This window comes from Oncorhynchus mykiss, chromosome 4 (assembly GCF_057628025.1).
Source record: "Oncorhynchus mykiss isolate SJ-2025 chromosome 4, ASM5762802v1, whole genome shotgun sequence".
In the NCBI taxonomy this organism is placed as follows: Eukaryota; Metazoa; Chordata; class Actinopteri; order Salmoniformes; family Salmonidae; genus Oncorhynchus; species Oncorhynchus mykiss.
Window position 1 is genome coordinate 3,766,018 of NC_143025.1, and position 26,524 is coordinate 3,792,541.

At 45.7% G+C, this 26,524-nt stretch overlaps 1 protein-coding gene and 1 long non-coding RNA gene across 4 annotated transcripts in view; both read right to left on the minus strand.

The window, feature by feature from the left end:
• LOC110515277 (E3 ubiquitin-protein ligase TRIM16) overlaps positions 1-26,524 on the minus strand; it is a 150,534-nt gene that overhangs the window by 3,135 nt on the left and 120,875 nt on the right. For 2 of the 3 annotated variants that reach the window (XM_090230851.1, XM_090230852.1), the window contains 3 exons: positions 11,590-11,823; positions 186-345; positions 1-60 (listed from right to left, as the gene is read on the minus strand). In XM_090230851.1, the coding sequence (XP_090086977.1) occupies positions 1-60; positions 186-345; positions 11,590-11,823 (454 nt within the window). Of the gene's footprint in view, positions 61-185; positions 346-11,589; positions 11,824-18,774; positions 18,871-19,298; positions 19,972-26,524 lie in introns of those variants that run through there. The other variant, XM_090230854.1, reaches the window with a different exon arrangement.
• Positions 17,606-18,048, minus strand: LOC149983654 (uncharacterized). Its single transcript, XR_016495032.1, has 2 exons — positions 17,923-18,048; positions 17,606-17,638 (listed from the first exon to the last, which is right to left on the minus strand). It is a non-coding gene; the product is annotated as an uncharacterized LOC149983654 (long non-coding RNA).

A 26,524-nucleotide genomic window follows, 5' to 3' on the forward strand; every position in this document is an offset into this window, starting at 1 on the left:
ATTGTAACAACTGTTCTCTGGTCTTGGGCTCTGGAGGCAGTACAACATCCACTATATTCACTACAGACACACAAACACATTGACAGAGAGAGGGAATGTTATCATCAGACCATATTCCACATGTATATGACTAGTAGGGAACTTTCAATGGTCTAAAGTTGATGTTCTTATTGTTTTCAACACACCTGTAGTGGAGATCTTGGTCCATTCTCCTTTAAGGAAGTCTTCTAGTTTCTCTCTCAGTTCAGACACAGTCTTACTCACATCTCCAAAGTACTGAAGAGGACGGACAACGATGCTGGGTAAGTCTGAAGATATACTGATACTGGAGAGAGACTGATACCTCTGGAGAGAGAGAGAGAGAGAGAGAGAGAGACTGATAACTCTGGAGAGAGAGAGAGAGAGAGACTGATAACTGGAGAGAGAGAGAGAGAGAGACTGATAACTCTGGAGAGAGAGAGAGAGACAGACAGAGAGAGGGAGAGACAGAGAGGGAGAGAAAGGGACGGAGAGAGGGAGAGACAGAGACAGAGAGAGGAAGAGACAGAGAGAGAGAGGGTCGGACAGAGAGAGAGAGGGTCGGACAGAGAGAGAGAGGGTCGGACAGAGAGAGAGAGAGGGACGACAGAGAGAGAGAGGGACGACAGAGAGAGAGAGGGACGACAGAGAGAGAGAGGGTCGGACAGAGAGAGAGAGAGGGGGACGACAGAGAGAGAGAGGGGGTCGACAGAGAGAGAGAGGGACGACAGAGAGAGAGAGGGACGACAGAGAGAGAGAGGGACGACAGAGAGAGAGAGGGACGACAGAGAGAGAGAGGGACGACAGAGAGAGAGAGAGGGACGACAGAGAGAGAGACGACAGAGAGAGAGAGAGGGACGACAGAGAGAGAGAGAGGGACGACAGAGAGAGAGAGGGACGACAGAGAGAGAGAGGGACGGACAGAGAGAGAGAGGGACGGACAGAGAGAGAGGGGGGTGGACAGAGAGAGAGAGAGGGTTGGACAGAGAGAGAGAGGGGTGGACAGAAAGAGAAAGAGACGGAGAGAGAAAGAAAGGGATGGACAGAGAGAGAGACAGAGACAGAGAGAGAAAGGGACGGACAGAGAGAGAGAGGGGCGGACAGAGAGAGAGAGGGGCGGACAGAGAGAGAGAGAGAGGGACGGACAGAGAGAGAGAGAGAGGGGCGGACCGAGAGAGAGACAGAGAGAGAGGGATGGACAGAGAGAGAGAGACAGAGAGAGAGAGAGGGACGGACAGAGAGGGAGAGAGAGGGACAGACAGAGAGAGAGAAGGGCGAACAGAGAGAGAGGGGCGGGGGGACAGAGAGAGGGAGGGACGGACAGAGAGAGAGGGGCGGACAGAGAGGGAGACAGAGAGGGACGGACAGAGAGAGAGAGAGGGACGGACAGAGAGAGAGAGGGACGGACAGAGAGAGAGAGGGACAGACAGAGAGAGAGAGGGACAGACAGAGAGAGAGAGGGACGGACAGAAAGAGGGACGGACACAGAGAGAGAGGGACGGACAGAGAGAGAGAGGGACGGACAGAGAGAGAGAGAGGGACGGACAGAGAGAGAGAGGGACGGACAGAGAGAGAGAGGGACAGACAGAGAGAGAGAGGGACGGACAGATAGAGGGACGGACACAGAGAGAGAGGTACGGACAGAGAGAGAGAGAGAGGGACGGACAGAGAGAGAGAGGGACGGACAGAGAGAGAGAGAGGGATGGACAGAGAGAGAGAGAGGGACGGACATAGAGAGAGAGAGGGACGGACAGAGAGAGAGAGGGACGGACAGAGAGAGAGAGGGACGGACAGAGAGAGAAAGGGATGGACAGAGAGAGAGACAGAGACAGAGAGAGAAAGGGACGGACAGAGAGAGAGAGGGGCGGACAGAGAGAGAGAGGGGCGGACAGCGAGAGAGAGGGACGGACAGAGAGAGAGAGACAGAGAGAGAGAGACAGAGAGAGAGAGACAGAGAGAGAGAGGGACGGACAGAGAGAGAGAGACAGAGAGAGAGAGACAGAGAGAGAGGGGCGGACCGAGAGAGAGAGGGGCGGACAGAGAGAGAGAGGGACGGACAGAGAGAGAGAGGGACGGACAGAGAGAGAGAGACAGAGAGAGAGGGACGGACAGAGAGAGAGAGGGACGGACAGAGAGAGAGAGAGAGAGAGAGAGGGACGGACAGAGAGGGAGAGAGAGGGACAGACAGAGAGAGAGAAAGGCGAACAGAGAGAGAGGGGCGGGGGGACAGAGAGAGAGAGGGACGGACAAAGAGAGAGGGGCGGACAGAGAGAGAGACAGAGAGGGACGGACAGAGAGAGAGAGAGAGGGACGGACAGAGAGAGAGGGACGGACAGAGAGAGAGAGGGACAGACAGAGAGAGAGAGGGACGGACAGAGAGAGAGTGGGACGGACAGATAGAGGGACGGACACAGAGAGAGAGGGACAGACAGAGAGAGAGAGGGACGGACAGAGAGAGAGAGAGGGACGGACAGAGAGAGAGAGAGGGACGGACAGAGAGAGAGAGAGAGGAGGAGTTCCGGAGTTCCAAATTGAGCAGCTGCTGAAAAATGAGCTCCTGTATATATTGAGATTTAAATGGTTTTTTAGAGTGAAGTACATCGAAAAAATCAAAAGAAAACTGCAAGACTCAATAGAAGACAATACAAGCAACAAACCAAAAAGACAGGATTTTGAAAAAGTAACTATTTTTCATAAAATTATACAGTTATCTTAGCTAGCTGAATTGTTAGCTGAATTGTTTACATGTTGCTAAGCAGTTGCTAGGGACTCTCCTGGAAGAAGCTAGCTAGCTTACAAAGAATAACAAAAAAAATATCTAGTTAACAGAAGAAAATAAGGACAAAATAAGGACAGAAGAAAAAGGAAAAGAAAAAAGGACAACAAAGTGAAACAGTCCTCTGAAGAAACAAGAGAGCATTATACAAGAAACAGCACTTCTATTGCAACATTGTAGCCAACATCACCAGCGTTGCTATGGAAATTGTTTACCCACCAGACATCCAAACAGAGAAAGCTAAGAAAAGTTTCAAAGGTTTGTTGATGGGACAGAACCATGAATGCCTGTTTGCAGATCTTACCAGTTACAAAACAAGAGCAAATTTAATTTTTAATACCAATCGAGGGAACATATGGAAAAAGGTTATTTGCAACCATTTCCCTTTCTCAAAAAAGAGGGGCATCAGCCAAGGATGTCAGATCAGCATTTTTGAAGAAGCTGACCAGAGCAACACATATCAAACAGTAAACTTATATAATAATGGAACTGTATTGATACAAGGCAATGATTCAAGCCTCCAGGCTTTTGAGAATAGGTTTGCTACCCTAAAAGAAGACGCTGACATCATCTCAGAAAATGAGGAAAAAGTCAAGGAGGGAGATGGAGAAAAGCAGACCCCAATGGTCTCTGTGACCCAGCAGGAAGCCCTCAACGTCCCTTTACCTACCTCACCTGCAGCAGACAGAGTCAAGGACATGACAATTTCAATAAGAACACCTGCTATGCAACGTTTCCACAACACCCTCTCTCTAGTCGAAGCAGAGGTCATAGAACTCAGAGAGAAGACGCTTCAAGAGGAGGACACTGTCCAGAAACTCAAAGAAGAGATGAAACAGTTCAGGGAGGAGAGCAGAGCATCCATAGCTAAATTAGAAAGCAGAATGGACAAGCTGAGTCAGACAAATGATGACCTCAGAGACCATCTGAGCACAACTAGAAAGGAGCTCGAACAAAAAGAGAGGTACATTGACACCCTCAACCGGCAGAGAGTCATTGTGTCCTCTGCATCTAGAAAACATGTCCACCAGCTTGGTACAACACAAGCAGAACCTGAGACCAGCATGGCCTCCACTACACAGCCGGGTGACACTGCACCAGCCTACCAGTCTGCTCCAGCCCAGGTCAACCTACCAGCCTCTCAGTCTGCTCCAGCCCAGGTCAACCTACCAGCCTCCCAGTCTGCTCCAGCCCAGGTCAGAATACCAGCCTCCCAGTCTGCTCCAGCCCAGGTTAACCTACCAGCCTCCCAGTCTGCTCCAGCCCAGGTCAACCTACCAGCCTCCCAGTCTGCTCCAGCCCAGGTCAGAATACCAGCCTCCCAGTCTGCTCCAGCCCAGGTTAACCTACCAGCCTCCCAGTCTGCTCCAGCCCAGGTCAGAATACCAGCCTCCCAGTCTGCTCCACCCAGACAATCACCCACAACTGCAATTCTAATTGATTCAAATGGGAAGTTCTTAGTCCAGGAAAGATTATTCCCTAGACACCAGGTGTATAAGTTCTGGTGTCCTACAACTGAGAGTGCAATGCAGCTACTCAGTCAGACCAGGATTAACACCCCTGACAACATCATCATCCACACTGGCACAAACGACCTTCATGCCAAAGGTGAAAATGTATCTGGGGCAGTGAGAAGAGTGGCAGAACGGGCACAGGCTATGTTCCCAACAACCAATATAGTTGTGTCCACCCTCCTACCAAGAAAAGACTTCCCAGAAAAGTTGATTGACAAAATAAATCAACAGATCACTGTGGACTGTGCCTCACTGCTCAACGTCAGAACGGCTCACCACCCCACTCTGACATGTCAACACTTATATGATAATATACATCTTGATCAGGACAGTATCAGAACCTTTGCCAAGGACCTAAAAGATGCAACACTTGGCAGGGACCCACACACCCATCACCCCAGCAACAAAGGTCCCCCGCCCCACCTTCTGAAACAACAGTACCTCCACCATCCCGAGGAGAAAAGAGCCAGATATGGCTTATTACAGCACAGCTCTACTAGACCAGGCCCAACACAGCACAGCTCTACTAGACCAGGCCCAACACAGCACAGCTCTACTAGACCCGGCCCATCACAACACAGCTCTACTAGACCTGGCCCATCACAACAAAGCTCTACTAGACCTGGCCCATCACAACACAGCTCTACTAGACCTGGCCCATCACAACACAGCTCTACTAGACCTGGCCCATCACAACAAAGCTCTACTAGACCCGGCCCATCACAACACAGCTCTACTAGACCCGGCCCATCACAACACAGCTCTACTAGACCCGGCCCATCACAACGCAGCTCTACTAGACCCGGCCCATCACAACACAGCTCTACTAGACCTGTCCCATCACAACACAGCTCTACTAGACCCAGCCCATCACAACACAGCTCTGACCACTACTCCAGGGTCGGTCAGAACACTGCCCTTCAGGGAAGTAGACCACATGATGCAGTCCACACCATGTATCAATTAGATCGTCAGCCTACATATGCTGAGGTAACCTCTGGCAGAAGACCCCTAGAACAATCAGAGATAGGAGAGGTGCGCCAACTACTGCAACTAATATGCAGACTACTGAGCTAGACAGTCCCTTTAATTCACACACGGGCACGCACGCGCACACACACACACACAAACACACAGGGTTGCAGATTGCACATAACATAAGTACAATGCAATCTTATTCCATTCTTATTAATTTGTTTACAAATATTCCTAAATGTATTGACACCGGTATTATAATAATTATTATATGTAATGGTGTGTGTGTGTGTGTGTGTGCGCGTGTGTGTGTATGTATGTATGTATGTGTGTATATGTGTATGTGCATGTATGTGTGTATATATATATATATATATATATATGTATGTGTATGTGTATATATATGTATATATATATGTATGTATGTATGTGTGTGTGTGTGTATGTATGTGTGTGTGTGTGTGTGTATGTATGTATGTATGTATGTGTGTATGTGTATGTATGTGTATGTATGTATATATGTATATATATTTATGTATGTGTATGTATATATGTATGTATATGTGTATATATGTATGTATATATATGTATGTGTGTATGTATGTATGTATATATATGTATATATACATATTTTATTTTTTTTGTTTTTTTCGATGTACTTTACTCAAACCAGTGAATATCACTTATTATAAATGAGATCATTAACTATCAGCTCTTGGAATATCCAGGGCCTATACTCTTCACATTTTGGTTATAAAACAACTAATCCAGAATTGATTAAAAACATCAAGGGACAGGACATCATAATCCTACTGGAAACATGGTGTCGTGGAGACATAGATACTCAGTGTCCCTCAGGCTATAGAGAAAGTTTACTACCATCAATCAAACATAAAAATGTTAAACGGGGCCGAGACTCAGGTGGAATCATCATTTGGCATAAGCAGGACTTAGCACTGAATGAAATGAAAAAAGGTACCACTCACATTTGGCTAAAACTTAACAAAGGTACAATCTATTGTGACAATGATGTATACATATGTGCAGCTTATGCTCCTCCTTCAGATTCATCATATTATGATGATCAGTTTTTTGACAATCTCCAGACAGAAATCATTACATTTCAGGCGCAGGGTAAAGTGCTTCTTTGTGGAGATTTCAATGCAAGAACAGGTTCTGAGCCTGACTACACTGATGCGGGAGGTAACCACCACATATTTGGACACCCCTCCTTGTACAGTAGCCCTATTATAAATAATAGAAACAGTCCTGACCAAATACTGAACAAAAATGGAAAAGAGTTAGTACATCTCTGTCGAGCCTTAGGCCTGTACATGCTTAATGGTAGAATCAGAGGGGACTCTTTAGGTCAGTTTACTTACTGCTCAGCTCTTGGGACAAGTGTAGTCGATTATGCCATCACTGACATTGACCCCTCCTCCATTAGTGCATTCACTGTCAGACCACAGACACCATTGTCAGATCACAGTCAGATCAACGTGTTTCTGAAGAAATTAACCGGCAATATTCATTCAAAAAAACAGCCCAATAAACTTTACAACATAAACCAATCGTTCAGATGGGCTCCAAACAGTGCAGAGGCATTCATTGAAACATTGAACTCAAATGAAATGATGAACTCTATACAGTTTTTCAATAACTCACAGTACCAAAACAATAAAGATGGTGTCAATTCAGCTACCCAAAACATCAACTGCATATTCCAAAAAGCAGCATCGAAAGCAAATTTGAGAAAACCAAAGCAATGCAACATCAGAAGCAAAAATCAAAATGTTTCTGACAAATGGTTTGATAATGAATGTAAAACAATTAGAAAACACCTAAGACAAATGTCAAACAAAAAACATAAGCAGCAAAACAACCCAGAGCTACGATATGAATACTTTGAAACTCTGAAACAGTATAAACAAACACTGAAATGCAAGAAATTGAATTATACCAACAAGACACTTGATGAAATTGAAAACGCAATTGACCAAAATCAGTTCTGGGACATGTGGAACAATTTAAGCACAACAAAGCCACAAGAATTAGCCATACAAGATGTAGGAATTTGGAAAACTTACTTTGATAATCTATACAAAAACATCCCACAAAAAGACTTAAACCAGAACCAATTAGAAATTAAAGAAAAATTGAACATCCTGGAATCAGTCATTAAAAACAACCAAAATCCATTAGATTACCCAATAACCCAACAAGAACTAAATGAAAAGCTAAAATCTATTAAATCAAAAAAGGCTTGTGGTGTAGACAACATCAGAAATGAAATGCTGAAAAACAGCACACCTGAGTTGCAAAATGCTGTGCTTAAATTGTTCAACATGGTTTTAACTTCTGGCTGCTTCCCTGATGTCTGGAACCAGGGGCTCATCTCCCCTATCCACAAAAGTGGAGACAAATCAGACCCCAATAATTACAGGGGAATTTGCGTCAACAGTAACTTGGGAAAGATTTTCTGTAGCATTTTGAATTCAAGAATTCAAACCTTTCTTCAAGAAAAAAATGTAATAAGTAAATGTCAAATTGGCTTTCTCCCTAACCATCGCACTACTGACCATATATACACCTTACACACACTAATTAATAAACACGTCCACCAAAAAAAAGAGGGCAAAATCTTTGCTTGCTTTATTGACTTTAAAAAAGCATTTGATTCGATTTGGCACGAAGGGCTATTCTACAAAATTCTACAAAGTGGGCTTGGTGGTAAGGTGTATGACTTAATAAAATGTATGTACACAGAAAACAAGTGTGCAATAAAAATCAAAAACCAAAGAACAGAATTTTTTTCACAATGTCGAGGTGTGAGACAAGGCTGCAATTTGAGTCCAAATCTTTTCAACATTTATATCAATGAATTAGCAGACATGTTGGACCAATCTCCAGCCCCAGGACTCACACTATTTGACACAGAGGTGAAATACCTGCTATATGCTGATGACTTGGTACTTCTATCACCAACCAAAGAAGGTCTTCAACAAAACATTAATATTCTGGAGCAATATTGCCATAATTGGGCCCTGGCAGTAAATTTCCAAAAAACTAAAATCATGATTTTCCAAAAAAAACCCAGATGTCAGAAACAAAAATGTAAATTCACCCTGAACAACACCTTAATTGAACACACAAAAAATTACACCTACCTTGGTCTGACCATATCTGCATCGGGAAACTTTAATATGGCAGTGAAGGCACTCAAAGAAAAAGCCCGCAGAGCAATGTATGCAATAAAAATGAAATTATTCAAAATCAACATCCCAATTAGAATTTGGACTAAAATATTTGACAGTGTAATCCTACCAATAGCACTTTATGGAAGTGAGGTTTGGGGGCCACTCAATAAACTGGATTTTAAAATGTGGGACAAACATCCAATTGAAACCCTACATGCAGAATTCTGTCGGAAAATTCTACAAGTCCAGAGAAATACACCAACTAATGCATGTAGGGCAGAATTGGGCCGTTTTCCAGTAATAATGAAAATACAGAAAAGATCATTAAAATTTTGGCTACATCTAAATTCAAGTCCAAATTTGAGTCTGCAATTTAAAGCACTTCAAGCCCAAGAGCTGAGCCCAGAAACGAGCCCTCTCAGTCAGCTGGTGTTGGACCTCACCAACCAAGCTGACACCAGCACTGCTTCAAAAGAAAGAATTCCAATAAGCAAAATCATGAACCAATCAAAGGAATCATACTTACAATACTGGAAAAACGAAACAAAATCCCAAAGCCGACTAAATTGCTATCTGACCCTAAACAGAGAATATGAATTGGCTGATTATCTCTACTCTGTCAGAGATACGAAGCAGAGACAGATCCTTACCAAGTACAGGCTGAGTGACCACCGATTGGCAATAGAAACCGGCAGACATAAAAAGACATGGCTACCCAAAGAGGAGCGTGTATGTGGTCACTGCATGACAGGGGAGGTAGAGACAGAGATGCACTTTCTCCTTTACTGTGATAAATATTCCTCACAAAGAGATTCATTATTCACAGAAATGACTACATATATTCCACATTTTTACAAATTGAACCCAGAGGAAAAACTAAGAATACTCATGGGCGAAGGAGCAATGGCTCCTCTTGCAGCCAAATATGTATTTTCCTGCCATAGCCTGAGGGACACTGAATAATAACATCTGCATAGTAAACAGTAACTTACTTATTATTACTATTATTGTTATTACTATAATTATTAATGTTTACTGTAGACTGTTACCATTTTATTGTATTTATTTTTGTATTATTATTTACTACCATTTTATATTATTATTTGCTATCATTTACAATTTTGTTACAATGTATATTGTATACATTGTTGCTTTGGCAATATTGACACAATGTTTTTCATGCCAATAAAGCAGCTTGAATTTGAATTTGAATTTGAGAGAAAGGGACGGACAGAGAGAGAGAGAGAGAGAGGGACGGACAGAGAGAGAGAGAGAGAGAGAGAGGGACGGACAGAGAGAGAGAGAGAGAGAGAGAGAGAGGGACAGACAGAGAGAGAGTGAAACGGACAGAGAGAGTGAGACGGACAGATAGAGGGACGGACACAGAGAGAGAGGGACGGACAGAGAGAGAGAGGGATGGACAGAGAGAGAGAGAGGGACAGAAAGAGAGAGAGAGGGACGGACAGAGAGAGAGAGGGACGGACAGAGAGAGAGAGAGAGAGAGAGGGACGGACAGACAGAGAGAGAGAGAGAGAGAGAGGGATGGACAGAGAGAGAGAGAGAGGGACGGACAGAGAGAGAGAGAGAAAGAGAGAGAGAGGGGGACAGACAGAGAGAGAGAGAGGGACAGACAGAGAGAGAGAGAGGGACGGACAGAGAGAGAGAGAGAGGGGGAAGGACAGAGAGAGAGAGGGACGACAGAGAGAGAGAGGGGCGAACAGAGAGAGAAAGGGACGGACAGAGAGAGAGAGAGAGGGACGGACAGAGAGAGAGGGACGGACAGAGAGAGAGAGGGACAGACAGAGAGAGAGAGGGACGGACAGAGAGAGAGTGGGACGGACAGATAGAGGGACGGACACAGAGAGAGAGGGACAGACAGAGAGAGAGAGGGACGGACAGAGAGAGAGAGAGGGACGGACAGAGAGAGAGAGAGGGACGGACAGAGAGAGAGAGAGAAAGGGACGGACAGAGAGAGAGAGAGAGAGAGGGACGGACAGAGAGAGAGAGAGAGAGGGACGGACAGAGAGAGAGAGAGAGAGAGAGGGACGGACAGAGAGAGAGAGAGAGAGAGAGAGGGACGGACAGAGAGAGAGAGAGAGAGAGGGACGGACAGAGAGAGAGAGAGAGAGAGAGAGAGAGGGACAGACAGAGAGAGAGTGAGACGGACAGAGAGAGAGTGAGACGGACAGATAGAGGGACGGACACAGAGAGAGAGGGACGGACAGAGAGAGAGAGGGATGGACAGAGAGAGAGAGAGGGACAGACAGAGAGAGAGAGGGACGGACAGAGAGAGAGAGGGACGGACAGAGAGAGAGAGAGAGAGAGAGGGACGGACAGACAGAGAGAGAGAGAGAGAGAGAGGGATGGACAGAGAGAGAGAGAGAGGGACGGACAGAGAGAGAGAGAGAAAGAGAGAGAGAGGGGGACAGACAGAGAGAGAGAGAGGGACAGACAGAGAGAGAGAGAGGGACGGACAGAGAGAGAGAGAGAGGGGGAAGGACAGAGAGAGAGAGGGACGACAGAGAGAGAGAGGGGCGAACAGAGAGAGAAAGGGACGGACAGAGAGAGAGAGGGACGGACCGAGAGGGAGAGGGACGGACAGAGAGAGGGAGGGATGGACAGAGAGAGAGAGGGATGGACAGAGAGAGAGAGAGGGACGGACAGAGAGAGAGAGAGGGACGGACAGAGAGAGAGGAAGGGACAGACAGAGAGAGAGAGGGAGCGACAGGGACGGACAGAGAGAGAGGGACGACAGAGAGAGAGTGACGCACAGAGAGAGAGGAACGGACAGACAGAGAGAGAGAGGGAGCGACAGGGACGGACAGAGAGAGAGTGACACACAGAGAGAGAGGGAGAGGGACGGACAGGGAGAGGGACGGACAGAGAGAGAGAGAGAGGGGCGGACAGAGAGAGAGAGGGGCGGACAGAGAGAGGGAGACTGACAGAGAGAGAGGGACGGACAGAGAGAGAGGGACGGACAGAGAGAGAGAGAGAGGGGCGGACAGACAGAGAGAGGGACGGACAGAGAGACAGGACAACATAATGATTGAGATGAATAGTTTCCCATGAAGTTAATTTCATATCACATGTAACAAGACAGTTTAGTTACCTGGAGGAGATGGATGTGATCCTCTGTGTGTGAGAGCTGCTCCAGCTCAGTGCTTCTCTTCCTCAGCTCAGCTATCTCCTGCTTCAGTTGCTCCAGGAGTCCTTCAGCTTGACTCACTTGAGCCTTCTCTTGGGCTCTGATCAGCTCCTTCACCTCAGAGCTCCTTCTCTCAATGGAGCGGATCAGCTCAGTAAAGATCTGATCACTGTCCTCCACTGCTGACTGTGCAGAGCGCTGGAGAGAGAGAGAGAGAGAGAGAGAGAGAGAGAGAGACAGAGATGCACTTTCTCCTTTACTGTGATAAATATTCCTCACAAAGAGATTCATTATTCACAGAAATGACTACATATATTCCACATTTTTACAAATTGAACCCAGAGGAAAAACTAAGAATACTCATGGGCGAAGGAGCAATGGCTCCTCTTGCAGCCAAATATGTATTTTCCTGCCATAGCCTGAGGGACACTGAATAATAACATCTGCATAGTAAACAGTAACTTACTTATTATTACTATTATTGTTATTACTATAATTATTAATGTTTACTGTAGACTGTTACCATTTTATTGTATTTATTTTTGTATTATTATTTACTACCATTTTATATTATTATTTGATATCATTTACAATTTTGTTACAATGTATATTGTATACATTGTTGCTTTGGCAATATTGACACAATGTTTTTCATGCCAATAAAGCAGCTTGAATTTGAATTTGAATTTGAATTTGAGAGAGACAGAGAGAGAGAGAGAGGGACAGAGAGAGAGAGAGAGAGAGAGAGAGAGAGAGAGACAGAGAGAGAGAGAGAGGGACAGAGAGAGAGAGAAATCAGCTCAATGCAATTGAAGAATCCATAGACTCTAACCACTTCTGGGAAAATTGGAAAACACTAAACAAACAACAACAAGAAGAATTATCTATCCAAAATGGAGATGTATGGGTAAACCACTTCTCCAATCTTTTTGGCTCTATAACAAAGAATAAAGAGCAAAAACATATACATGATCAAATACAGATCTTAGAATCATCTATTAAAGACTACCAGAACCCACTGGATTATCCAATTACATTGAATGAGTTACAGGACAAAATAAAAACCCTCCAACCCAAAAAGGCCTGTGGTGTTGATGGTATCCTCAATGAAATGATCAAATATACAGACAACAAATTCCAATTGGCTATACTAAAACTCTTTAACATCATACTTAGCTCTGGCATCTTCCCCAATATTTGGAACCAAGGACTGATCACCCCAATCCACAAAAGTGGAGACAAATTTGACCCCAATAACTACCGTGGAATATGTGTCAACAGTAACCTTGGGAAAATCCTCTGCATTATTATTAACAGCAGACTCGTACATTTCCTCAATGAAAACAATGTACTGAGCAAATGTCAAATTGGCTTTTTACCAAATTACCGTACAACAGACCATGTATTCACCCTGCACACCCTAATTGACAACCAAACAAACCAAAACAAAGGCAAAGTCTTCTCATGCTTTGTTGATTTCAAAAAAGCCTTCGACTCAATCTGGCATGAGGGTCTGCTATACAAACTGATGGAAAGTGGTGTTGGGGGTAAAACATACGACATTATAAAATCCATGTACACAAACAACAAGTGTGCGGTTAAAATTGGCAAAAAACACACATTTCTTCACACAGGGTCGTGGGGTTAGACAGGGATGCAGTTTAAGCCCCACCCTCTTCAACATATATATCAACGAATTGGCGCGGGCACTAGAAAAGTCTGCAGCACCCGGCCTCCCCCTGCTAGAATCCGAAGTCAAATGTCTGCTGTTTGCCGATGATCTGGTGCTTCTGTCACCAACCAAGGAGGGCCTACAGCAGCACCTAGATCTTATGCACAGATTCTGTCAGACCTGGGCCCTGACAGTAAATCTCAGTAAGACCAAAATAATGGTGTTCCAAAAAAGGTCCAGTCACCAGGACCACAAATACAAATTCAATCTAGACACTGTTGCCCTAGAGCACACAAAAAACTATACATACCTTGGCCTAAACATCAGCGCCACAGGTAACTTCCACAAAGCTGTGAACGATCTGAGAGACAAGGCAAGAAGGGCATTCTATGCCATCAAAAGAAACATAAATTTCAACATACCAATTAGGATTTGGCTAAAAATACTTGAATCAGTCATAGAGCCCATTGCCCTTTATGGTTGTGAGGTCTGGGGTCCGCTCACCAACCAAGACTTCACAAAATGGGACAAACACCAAATTGAGACTCTGCACGCAGAATTCTGCAAAAATATCCTCCGTGTACAACGTAGAACACCAAATAATGCATGCAGAGCAGAATTAGGCCGATACCCACTAATTATCAAAATCCAGAAAAGAGCCGTTAAATTCTACAACCACCTAAAAGGAAGTGATTCACAAACCTTCCATAACAAAGCCATCACCTATAGAGAGATGAACCTGGAGAAGAGTCCCCTAAGCAAGCTGGTCCTGGGGCTCTGTTCACAAACACAAACACACCCTACAGAGCCCCAGGACAACAGCACAATTAGACCCAACCAAATCATGAGAAAACAAAAAGATAATTACTTGACACATTGGAAAGAATTAACAAAAAAACAGAGCAAACTAGAATGCTATTTGGCCCTAAACAGAGAGTACACAGCGGCAGAATACCTGACCACTGTGACTGACCCAAAATTAAGGAAAGCTTTGACTATGTACAGACTCAGTGAGCATAGCCTTGCTATTGAGAAAGGCCGCCGTAGGCAGACATGGCTCTCAAGAGAAGACAGGCTATGTGCTCACTGCCCACAAAATGAGGTGGAAACTGAGCTGCACTTCCTAACCTCCTGCCCAATGTATGACCATATTAGAGAGACATATTTCCCTCAGATTACACAGATCCACAAAGAATTCGAAAACAAATCCAAATTTGAAAAACTCCCATATCTACTGGGTGAAATTCCACAGTGTGCCATCACAGCAGCAAGATTTGTGACCTGTTGCCACGAGAAAAGGGCAACCAGTGAAGAACACACACCATTGTAAATACAACCCATATTTATGCTTATTTATTTTATCTTGTGTCCTTTAACCATTTGTACATTGTTAAAACACTGTATATATATATATAATATGACATTTGTAATGTCTTTACTGTTTTGAAACCTCTGTATGTGTAATGTTTACTGTTAATTTTTGTTGTTTTTCACTTTATATTTTCACTTTGTATGTTGTCTACCTCACTTGCTTTGGCAATGTTAACACATGTTTCCCATGCCAATAAAGCCCTTGAATTGAATTTAATTGAATTGAGAGAGGGACAGAGAGAGAGAGAGAGAGAGAGAGGGACAGAGAGAGAGAGGGACAGAGAGAGAGAGACAGAGAGAGAGAGAGAGATACACAGAGAGAGAGAGAGAGAGAGAGAGAGAGAGAGACAGAGAGAGGGAGAGGGAGAGAGAGACAGAGACAGAGAGAGAGAAAGACAGTAGGTTCAGTAGCCTCTCTGCACCTCATTGAGTCAGGTCCACCAGGCCTTGTCCTCCCTCCTGGACAGACAGGTACAGAACACCTCTTGGTCCTGCTCTACTCTCCTCCCTCCTGGACAGACAGGTAGAGAACACCTCTTGGTCCTGCTCTACTCTCCTCCCCCCTGGATAGACAGGTACAGAACACCTCTTGGTCCTGCTCTACTCTCCTCCCTCCTGGACAGACAGGTACAGAACACCTCTTGGTCCTGCTCTACTCTCCTCCCTCCTGGACAGACAGGTACAGAACACCTCTTGGTCCTGCTCTACTCTCCTCCCTCCTGGACAGACAGGTACAGAACACCTCTTGGTCCTGCTCTACTCTCCTCCCTCCTGGACAGACAGGTACAGAACACCTCTTGGTCCTGCTCTACTCTCCTCCCTCCTGGACAGACAGGTACAGAACACCTCTTGGTCCTGCTCTACTCTCCTCCCTCCTGGACAGACAGGTACAGAACACCTCTTGGTCCTGCTCTACTCTCCTCCCCCCTGGATAGACAGGTACATAACACCTATTGGTCCTGCTCTACTCTCCTCCCTCCTGGACAGACAGGTACAGAACACCTCTTGGTCCTGCTCTACTCTCCTCCCTCCTGGACAGACAAGTACATAACACCTCTTGGTCCTGCTCTACTCTCCTCCCCCCTGGATAGACAGGTACATAACACCTCTTGGTCCTGCTCTACTCTCCTCCCTCCTGGACAGACAGGTACAGAACACCTCTTGGTCCTGCTCTACTCTCCTCCCTCCTGGATAGACAGGTACAGAACACCTCTTGGTCCTGCTCTACTCTCCTCCCTCCTGGACAGACAGGTACAGAACACCTCTTGGTCCTGCTCTACTCTCCTCCCTCCTGGATAGACAGGTACAGAACACCTCTTGGTCCTGCTCTACTCTCCTCCCTCCTGGACAGACAGGTACAGAACACCTCTTGGTCCTGCTCTACTCTCCTCCCTCCTGGACAGACAGGTACAGAACACCTCTTGGTCCTGAACTACTCTCCTCCCTCCTGGACAGACAGGTAATGAACACCTCTTGGTCCTGCTCTACTCTCCTCCCTCCTGGACAGACAGGTACAGAACACCTCTTGGTCCTGCTCTACTCTCCTCCCTCCTGGACAGACAGGTACAGAACACCTCTTGGTCCTGCTCTACTCTCCTCCCTCCTGGACAGACAGGTACAGAACACCTCTTGGTCCTGCTCTACTCTCCTCCCTCCTGGACAGACAGGTACAGAACACCTCTTGGTCCTGCTCTACTCTCCTCCCTCCTGGACAGACAGGTACAGAACACCTCTTGGTCCTGCTCTACTCTCCTCCCTCCTGGACAGACAGGTACAGAACACCTCTTGGTCCTGCTCTACTCTCCTCCCTCCTGGACAGACAGGTACAGAACACCTCTTGGTCCTGCTCTACTCTCCTCCCTCCTGGACAGACAGGTACAGAACACCTCTTGGTCCTGCTCTACTCTCCTCCCTCCTGGACAGACAGGTACAGAACACCTCTTGGTCCTGCTCTACTCTCCTCCCTCCTGGACAGACAGGTACAGAACACCTCTTGGTCCTGCTCTACTCTCCTCCCTCCTGAACAGACAGGTACAGAACACCTCTTGGTCCTGCTCTACTCTCCTCCCTCCTGGACAGACAGGTACAGAACACCTCTTGGTCCTGCTCTACTCTCCTCCCTAAAACTACATTTAATACAACGTTAACTAGATATTATCTGTGTCATTTATAGCCTGGTACAGATAGTAAAACTACATTAAATACAACGTTAACTAGATATTATCTGTGTCATTTATAGCCTGGCACAGATAGTAAAACTACATTAAATACAACGTTAACTAGATATTATCTGTGTCATTTATAGCCTGGCACAGATAGTAAAACTACATTAAATACAACGTTAACTAGATATTATCTGTGTCATTTATAGCCTGGCACAGATAGTAAAACTACATTAAATACAACGTTAACTAGATATTATCTGTGTCATTTATAGCCTGGCACAGATAGTAAAACTACATTAAATACAACGTTAACTAGATATTATCTGTGTCATTTATAGCCTGGCACAGATAGTAAAACTACATTAAATACAACGTTAACTAGATATTATCTGTGTCATTTATAGCCTGGCACAGATAGTAAAACTACATTAAATACAACGTTAACTAGATATTATCTGTGTCATTTATAGCCTGGCACAGATAGTAAAACTACTGTAGCGACCCGCACAGACAGCTGTGTGTTATGTGTTCGGCTAGTAGGTGGTTGTGTTGTACTTACCAGTTCCCAGTGTTCGCGGGGTCCGACATGCCAATCAACCTGCTATCTGAAAATCACAGGAATGCCTGGGATGTTCTGATGCCGGGCAACCTGGTGGTTGGCGGAGTGGCGTGGAGGGGGCGGGGCATTGGAAGTTAAGGTTCAGCCTTTGTTCTCTCTCTCTCTCTCTTACGTCTGGGCTTCACAAGAGAAGGTCTTGTGGGGTATCTTTCATTTATTTGGCGTGAGCTAAGGCCAAACAGTAGCCTGTGTAAAGTTGCTAATAAACCGTCAATACGTAACTCAATCCTCTGTCTGGACAATTGTTCCTTTATGATCTAGTCAGGTCATTACACTACATTAAATACAACGTTAACTAGATATCATCGCCACATAACTTATGTCGAATTTAAAAGACACCGTTACCGTTAGTAATGTCTGTTACACTGTAACTTACAGGCAGCCTCACATAAAAACCTATTGGTTAACAAAGCTTTGATTATGACCAAAGTCTATAGTAGTGAAAACTCTCTCTCTCTATTCTAACTTACCACACATTCACATCACTGCCTCGACATGAATGTGTCCTGTCAGAGCCGTTTCCTGTCCGTTAACTGTTAACAGTCTCGAGCCACAGCTTAACCAATGAGCTACAAGGAGGACTGACAGTCACGAGCGGTGCAGCAGCCTCTGCAGCAGCAGCCTCCCCCGGGTCCTAGTGCCCGCCCGGAAAGACGGTTAAGATGCGATGGAACGGTTGACGGAGAGAAAATAAATCACAGAGAAAATATATTGACTGAGATATTGAATTGTTTAGGGAAGCTTTAGCTTTGGCTTTAATACATTCTGAAAATACTTGAAAACCAAAAGAGAAAAGAATAGTAGCCCTCCTCAGGAACAACAAAACCCTCACAGACCAACTTCTTCTTCTATGATATAATGGAGGTCCACAAACCAACGTTAAAGGTGCATGGCGCCACCTACTGTTCTGGAGTGTGTTCAATCACGGTTTACACCTCTAAATCCTCCTACCTAACTCAGTACTTCTGAGAAAATAAAAGAGTCCTACTAACTTCTAATAGACCCTCCCCCATCCCCCAAATCTCTTCCAAGTGTAATGTTTACTGTTCATTTCTGATTGTTTATTTCACTTTTGTTTATTGTCTATTTCACTTGCTTTGGCAATGTAAACATATATTTCCATGCCAATAAAGCCCTATGAATTTAATTCAATTGAGAGAGAGACAGTTCCATTTTAATGTATAGGGGACATGAGTCGTCATGGTTACTCATGGTTATGTGATGAGGCAGCCCAGTCAGTGGGATTGGATAGGGGCCCCTCTATCTCTCTGACTGGAGGAGAGAAGTGAAATGGTGTGTCTCCTCTGGTCAACAATACTCACCTTGAGAGACTTCACAGCTTTTTGGAGATTCTTCAGCTCCTTCTCTCTCTCCTGGAATCTCTGCTGGACCTTCTGCTGACTCATCCCCAGCTGCCTCTGTGGAGAATCACTCTTCAATGAGCTATCAAGCTTTATTAGTCCAGTAGATCAATAGTATAGTAATGTGACATAGGACCCATAGAGAGGAAGGTCTACAATCCTGAGGAAGTCCCTTTACAATATTATATTATGTTGCTATGTGAATGATTATAGTTTTTATGGTAGGACTTCATGTATCAAGGGGTTGAGACTGAGCTTTGGACTCATAAAAGGCCATTCAGAATGATAATAGTGTTTGACTTTAGAAAATGGTGATACATTTGGAGAATCTGGGTTAACATATCTATATACTCAAGGTTTGTGTTCATATTTGTTCTGCTGTGGATTGATTTAATTTGAATCTCATATTCAAACAGATTTAGTTCCTACTGTATCTTAAATTCTTTGTTTATCAGACAGTCACCAACAAGTTGTTCTGGTCTTACCTGTTTCTCAGTCCTCTCTGCCTCAGCTGACACTGTATCATGGCCTTTATGTTCATCCATTGTACACAGCAGACAGATACACTGCTGATCGGTACGACAGTAAACCTCCAGCAGTTTGTCATGATGAGAGCAGATCTTCTCCTGTAGTTGTGCCGTGGCTTTGACCAGCTTGTGTTTCTTCAAAGCAGGAAATTCATAGTGAGGTTGGAGGTGAGTCTCACAGTAAGAGGCCAGACACGCCAGACAGGACATGAGGGCTTTCTGCTTTCTGGTCCCAGTGCAGAAATCACACGCCACATCTCCAGGTCCAGCATAGCACAGAGCCTGAGGGGGAGCAGCCTGGAGTCCTGTCTTCTTCAGTTTCTTCACCACTTCAGTCAGCACAGTGCTCCTGTTCAGAACAGGCCTTGGGATAAAGGTCTGTCTGCACTGTGGACAGCTGTAGACCCCTTTCAGATCATCCTGATCCCAGCTTTCTTTAATACAGCCCATACAGTAACTGTGTCCACAGGCAGTAGTCACCGGATCCTTCAGTAGATCCAGACAGATGGAGCAACAGAACAGTTCCTGATTCTCTGCCATTTTGGTGCTCTCTCCCGTAGGTTAAGCAGTGGCAGTGTGAAAGATTACTTTCTGTTTCATGGAACTCTACACCAGAGGACAGGGAGTGGCTTCCTCCTGGACTGGGTTCTCTGTATGTAGAGGGGGAGTGGCTTCCTACTGGACTGGGTTCTCTGTATGTAGAGGGGGAGTGGCTTCCTCCTGGACTGGGTTCTCTGTATGTAGAGGGGGAGTGGCTTCCTTCTGGACTGTGTTCCCTGTATGTAGCGGGGGTGTGGTTTCCTATTGGACTGGGTTCTCTGTATGTAGCGGGGGAGTGGTTTCCTATTGGACTGGGTTCTCTGTATGTAGAGGGGGAGTGGCTTCCTCCTGGACTGGGTTCTCTGTATGTAGAGGGGGAGTGGCTTCCTTCTGGACTGTGTTCCCTGTATGTAGCGGGGGAGTGGCTTCCTATTGGACTGGGTTCTCTGTATGTAGAGGGGGTGTGGTTTCTTTGAAAGGAAGTGTGACAGTGTGTTGGGTAGTAGACAGAGGTGGTCAGTATTTATGTTATATGTATTTGAAACATATATGTGAATTACTTCTGAGTATTTTGTCGTTTGAATTACACTGGGCTGAACTGCTCTCCAATGTATTTTGTATTTTTTATTTAAAATCCGAAATAGTTGTATTTTTTACCCCTTTTTCCTAGTTTCCAATTGGTAGTTACAATCTCGTCCCATCGCTGAACCATCCATAAGGACTCGAGAGGCAAAGGTCGAGAGCCTTGCGTCCTCCCGAAACGCAACCCAACCAAGCCGCACTGCTTCTTGACACAATGCCCTCTTAACCCGGAAGCACCAATGTGTCGGAGGAAACACTGGCGACCGTGTCAGCGTGCACTGTACACCCGGCGACCGTGTCAGCGTGCACTGTACACCCGGCGACCGTGTCAGCGTGCACTGTACACCCGGCGACCATGTCAGCGTGCACTGCGCCCGGCCCGCCACAGGAGTCGCTCGTGCGCGTTGGCACAAGGACATCCCTGCCGGCCAAACACTCCCCAAACCCGGACAACGCTGGGCAAAATGTGGACCGCCCCATGGGTCTACTGGGTCAACAGAGTTTGGACTCAAACCAGGATCTCTAGTGGCACAGCAGTAAGATACAGTGCCTTAGGACACCGACAACTCGGGAGGCCTGTCATGGAGATTCTAACCAATAGGGAGAGAGACTAGATTATTCAAACAGCAACTTTATTATCAGATCAAATCTGGATCAGTTGACCATCACTCAACAGTGCAGAGTCTAAAGTTCAACAAACACTGTTGGGTCTTCTTTTCTAGAAAAGTACAACCTCTTTGTCTACATGGCAGGTAGCAGCTGTGTGAAGACATGGGTGGAGGCATAGAGTGCAGACAGTGATAACCACCAGTTTCATGACTCTTTTCTGATGATATTTAGGTGCTGCTGCTCCAGCTAGTTTCTGTTCTCTGGCATGTCTCCACCCAGCTGGATCCTTTGCAGATACCAAAAAACAGGACATGTCACTTACAGTGGTCACACCCAAACAGCACTTGGCCGCATTCCTGAGGTACACAAAGGCAGTTTGTTTCAGTAGAAACTTACTAGCTAATAACTATGCATCATTCTCTGAGTAGAAAACAGAGGATTGACAGAGGATTGACAGAGGAGACATACAGGTAGTGGGTTAGTGTGGGTTACTGATCCTAGACAGAGGAGACATACAGGTAGTGAGTTACTGATACTAGACAGAGGAGACATAAAGGTAGTGGGTTAGTGTGGGTTACTGATCCTAGACAGAGGGGGTCTACAGGTAGTGGGTTACTGATCCTAGACAGAGGAGACATAAAGGTAGTGGGTTACTGATCCTAGACAGAGGAGACATACAGGTAGTGGGTTACTGATCCTAGACAGAGGAGACATACAGGTAGTGGGTTAGTGTGGGTTAGTGATCCTAGACAGAGGAGACATCCAGGTAGTGGGTTAGTGTGGGTTACTGATCCTAGACAGAGGAGACATACAGGTAGTGGGTTAGTGTGGGTTACTTATCCTAGACAGAGGAGACATACAGGTAGTGGGTTACTGATCCTAGACAGAGGAGACATACAGGTAGTGGGTTAGTGTGGGTTACTGATCCTAGACAGAGGAGGCCTACAGGTAGTGGGTTAGTGTGGGTTACTGATCGTAGACAGAGGAGACATACAGGTAATGGGTTAGAGTGGGTTACTGATCCTAGACAGAGGAGACATACAGGTAGTGGGAAACTGATCCTAGACAGAGGGGACCTACAGGTAGTGGGTTAGTGTGGGTTACTGATCCTAGACAGAGGAGACATACAGGTAGTGGGTTAGTGTGGGTTACTGATCGTAGACAGAGGAGACATAGATGGTAGTGGGTTAGTGTGGGTTACTGATCCTAGACAGAGGAGACATACAGGTAATGGGTTAGAGTGGGTTACTGATCCTAGACAGAGGAGACATAGAGGTAGTGGGTTACTGATCCTAGACAGAGGAGGCCTACAGGTAGTGGGTTACTGATCCTAGACAGAGGAGACATACAGGTAGTGGGTTACTGATCCTAGACAAAGGAGGCCTACAGGTAGTGGGTTACTGATCCTAGACAGAGGAGACATCCAGGTAGTGGGTTAGTGTGGGTTACTGATCCTAGACAGAGGAGACATACAGGTAGTGGGTTACTGATCCTAGACAGAGGGGACCTACAGGTTGTGGGTTAGTGTGGGTTACTGATCCTAGACAGAGGAGACATACAGGTAGTGAGTTACTGATACTAGACAGAGGAGACATAAAGGTAGTGGGTTAGTGTGGGTTACTGATCCTAGACAGAGGGGGTCTACAGGTAGTGGGTTACTGATCCTAGACAGAGGAGACATAAAGGTAGTGGGTTACTGATCCTAGACAGAGGAGACATACAGGTAGTGGGTTACTGATCCTAGACAGAGGAGACATACAGGTAGTGGGTTAGTGTGGGTTAGTGATCCTAGACAGAGGAGACATCCAGGTAGTGGGTTAGTGTGGGTTACTTATCCTAGACAGAGGAGACATACAGGTAGTGGGTTACTGATCCTAGACAGAGGAGACATACAGGTAGTGGGTTAGTGTGGGTTACTGATCCTAGACAGAGGAGGCCTACAGGTAGTGGGTTAGTGTGGGTTACTGATCATAGACAGAGGAGACATACAGGTAATGGGTTAGAGTGGGTTACTGATCCTAGACAGAGGAGACATACAGGTAGTGGGAAACTGATCCTAGACAGAGGGGACCTACAGGTAGTGGGTTAGTGTGGGTTACTGATCCTAGACAGAGGAGACATACAGGTAGTGGGTTAGTGTGGGTTACTGATCGTAGACAGAGGAGACATAGATGGTAGTGGGTTAGTGTGGGTTACTGATCCTAGACAGAGGAGACATACAGGTAATGGGTTAGAGTGGGTTACTGATCCTAGACAGAGGAGACATAGAGGTAGTGGGTTACTGATCCTAGACAGAGGAGGCCTACAGGTAGTGGGTTACTGATCCTAGACAGAGGAGACATACAGGTAGTGGGTTACTGATCCTAGACAAAGGAGGCCTACAGGTAGTGGGTTACTGATCCTAGACAGAGGAGACATCCAGGTAGTGGGTTAGTGTGGGTTACTGATCCTAGACAGAGGAGACATACAGGTAGTGGGTTACTGATCCTAGACAGAGGGGACCTACAGGTTGTGGGTTAGCGTGGGTTACTGATCCTAGACAGAGGAGACATACAGGTAATGGGTTATTGTGGGTTACTGATCCTAGACAGAGGAGACATACAGGTAGTGGATTAGTGTGGGTTACTGATCCTAGACAGAGGAGACCTACAGGTAGTGGGTTAGTGTGGGTTAGTGATCCTAGACAGAGGAGACATACAGGTAGTGGGTTAGTGTGGGTTACTGATCCTAGACAGAGGGGATCTACAGGTAGTGGGTTAGTGTGGGTTACTGATCCTAGACAGAGGGGACCTACAGGTTGTGGGTTAGTGTGGGTTACTGATCCTAGACAGAGGAGACATACAGGTAGTGGGTTACTGATCCTAGACAGAGGAGACATACCGGTAGTGGGTTAGTGTGGGGTTACTGATCCTAGACAGAGGAGACATACAGGTAGTGGGTTAGTGTGGGTTACTGATCCTAGACAGAGGAGACATACAGGTAGTGGGTTAGTGTGGGTTACTGATCCTAGACAGAGGAGACATACAGGTTGTGGGTTAGTGTGGGTTATTGATCCTAGACAGAGGAGACCTACAGGTAGTGGGTTAGTGTGGGTTACTGATCCTAGACAGAGGAGACCTACAGGTAGTGGGTTAGTGTGGGTTACTGATCCTAGACAGAGGGGACATACAGGTAGTGGGTTAGTGTGGGTTACTGATCCTAGACAGAGGGGACCTACAGGTTGTGGGTTAGTGTGTGTTTTTGTGGTGCAGTGTGAGTTGACTACAGAAATGATCCAAGGTGTCTGTAGCCTGGTCATAGATTTGTGTCCTCGCCAACTCTATTGATGTCATTGTCAAGCCAAACATTTGGCATCACCATGAGTGACAAGGAGTTGGCATGATGACACAAATAGACTGGGACTCAGGCTAAGGTCTGCAGCAGTGAGGAATGTGTGTGAGAATGTGTAAGAGCATGTTGTGGTGAGAACAGAACAGTGGAAGACATCTCTCCTCTTATCTGTGTTACATACCTTCTTGGTCCTCAGGGGAAATATTTCAGGTAAATCATCTCTACTCCCCCTCAGTCACATCAATGATTTATCTGACTAACCTACCCTCTACTATAAATCTGCCCACAAGGTGAAAAATCTGCCGGTGTGCCCTTTAGCAAGGAACATAACCCTAAATGCTCCTGTAAGTCTCTGGATAAGAGGGTCTGCTAAATGACTACATGTAAATCCCAGTCAGGATGGAAGGTAGAAGATCTGACTGTCTTATGGTAGTTGAAGACTGGTCGTCAACTTCAAACATGTTCTCAAAAGGGGGGCTGATCTAATAGTGCTAACATTTAATTTCCCATGGAGCCTTGCATTAATATGTAAAGTGTGTGTATGTGTGTGTGTGTGTTTGGAGAGGGGATGCTAAGCCTGCTTGTTGTAGTACAGTACTTTACCACATCTCTGTGTGTGTGTGTGTGTGTGTGTGTGTGTGTGTGTGTGTGTGTGTGTGTGTGTGTGTGTGTGTGTGTGTGTGTGTGTGTGTGTGTGTGTGTGTGTGTGTGTGTGTGTGTGTGTGTGTGTGTGTGTGTGTGTGTGTGTGTATGTGGAGAGGGGATGCTAAGCCTGCTTGTTGGAGTACAGTACTGTACCACGTGTGTGTGTGTGTGTGTGTGTGTGTGTGTGTGTGTGTGTGTGTGTGTGTGTGTGTGTGTGTGTGTGTGTGTGTGTGTGTGTGGAGGGGATGCTAAGCCTGCTTGTTGGAGTAAGGTACTTTACCACGTCTGTGTGTGTGTGTGTGTGTGTGTGTGTGTGTGTGTGTGTGTGTGTGTGTGTGTGTGTGTGTGTGTATGTGTGTGTGTGTGTGTGTGTGGAGAGGGGATGCTAAGCCTGCTTGTTGTAGTACAGTACTTTACCACATCTGTGTGTGTGTGTGTGTGTGTGTGTGTGTGTGCATCTCTCTGTGTGTCGTCTCCCCTCATCCATTCCTCACCTGTTTCTGGGTCTGTTGCCATTGCTGAGGCTGCCTCCTACCAGTGTCTCTAGGGAGGTCAGAGCAGAGCGGCTCAACAGAGGACAACATGGTCAATACAACAACAACAACAACAACAAGACCAGTGGGGGAAATAAGAACAGAGGACAACATGGTCAATACAACAACAACAACAACAACAACAACAACAACACCACTGGGGGACATAAGAACAGAGGACAACATGGTCAAAACAACAACAACAACAACAACAACAACAACAACAACAACAACAACAACAACAACACCACTGGGGGACATAAGAACAGAGGACAACATGGTCAAAACAACAACAACAACAGACCACTGAGGGAACTAAGAACAGAGGACAACATGGTCAATACAACAACAACAACAACAACAACAGACCACTACAGAGACGGACAGAGAAGAAGTCAATAATGGACAGGGTCGTGTTTAGAAGCTCAATACAGAAGAAAACACAGTAAAACAGGAGGTAGAAAACTATCTGAAATATCAAATGACTGTTTGGTTTTGCAACACATTTTGTTATGATTTGTGCTCAAATGAACACAACCCAGCTTCAATAGAGACCAGCAATAGAGGACAGCATCAACAGGGTTGAGTTCAGGTGGATGACAATATAGACATTGAAGTTAGTAGTAGGCTTAACGTAATGATCAAAGAGATGATATGATTCATTGATGGACCTACTAGGCAGAGAGACACATTAAGTGGATAGCAGAAAACAACTGTTTACCACTACTTCTAGGACAGACCAGGGACTGTGATTGGTCTCTGCAGTTGAACAAACTGTTCTTCATCCTGACAGCACACAGGACTGCTGGCCAGAAGGTTGAGGGTTCTCTGATAGCACACAGGACTGCTGGCCAGAAGGTTGTGGGTTCTCTGATAGCACACAGGACTGCTGGCCAGAAGGTTGTGGGTTCTCTGATAGCACACAGGACTGCTGGCCAGAAGGTT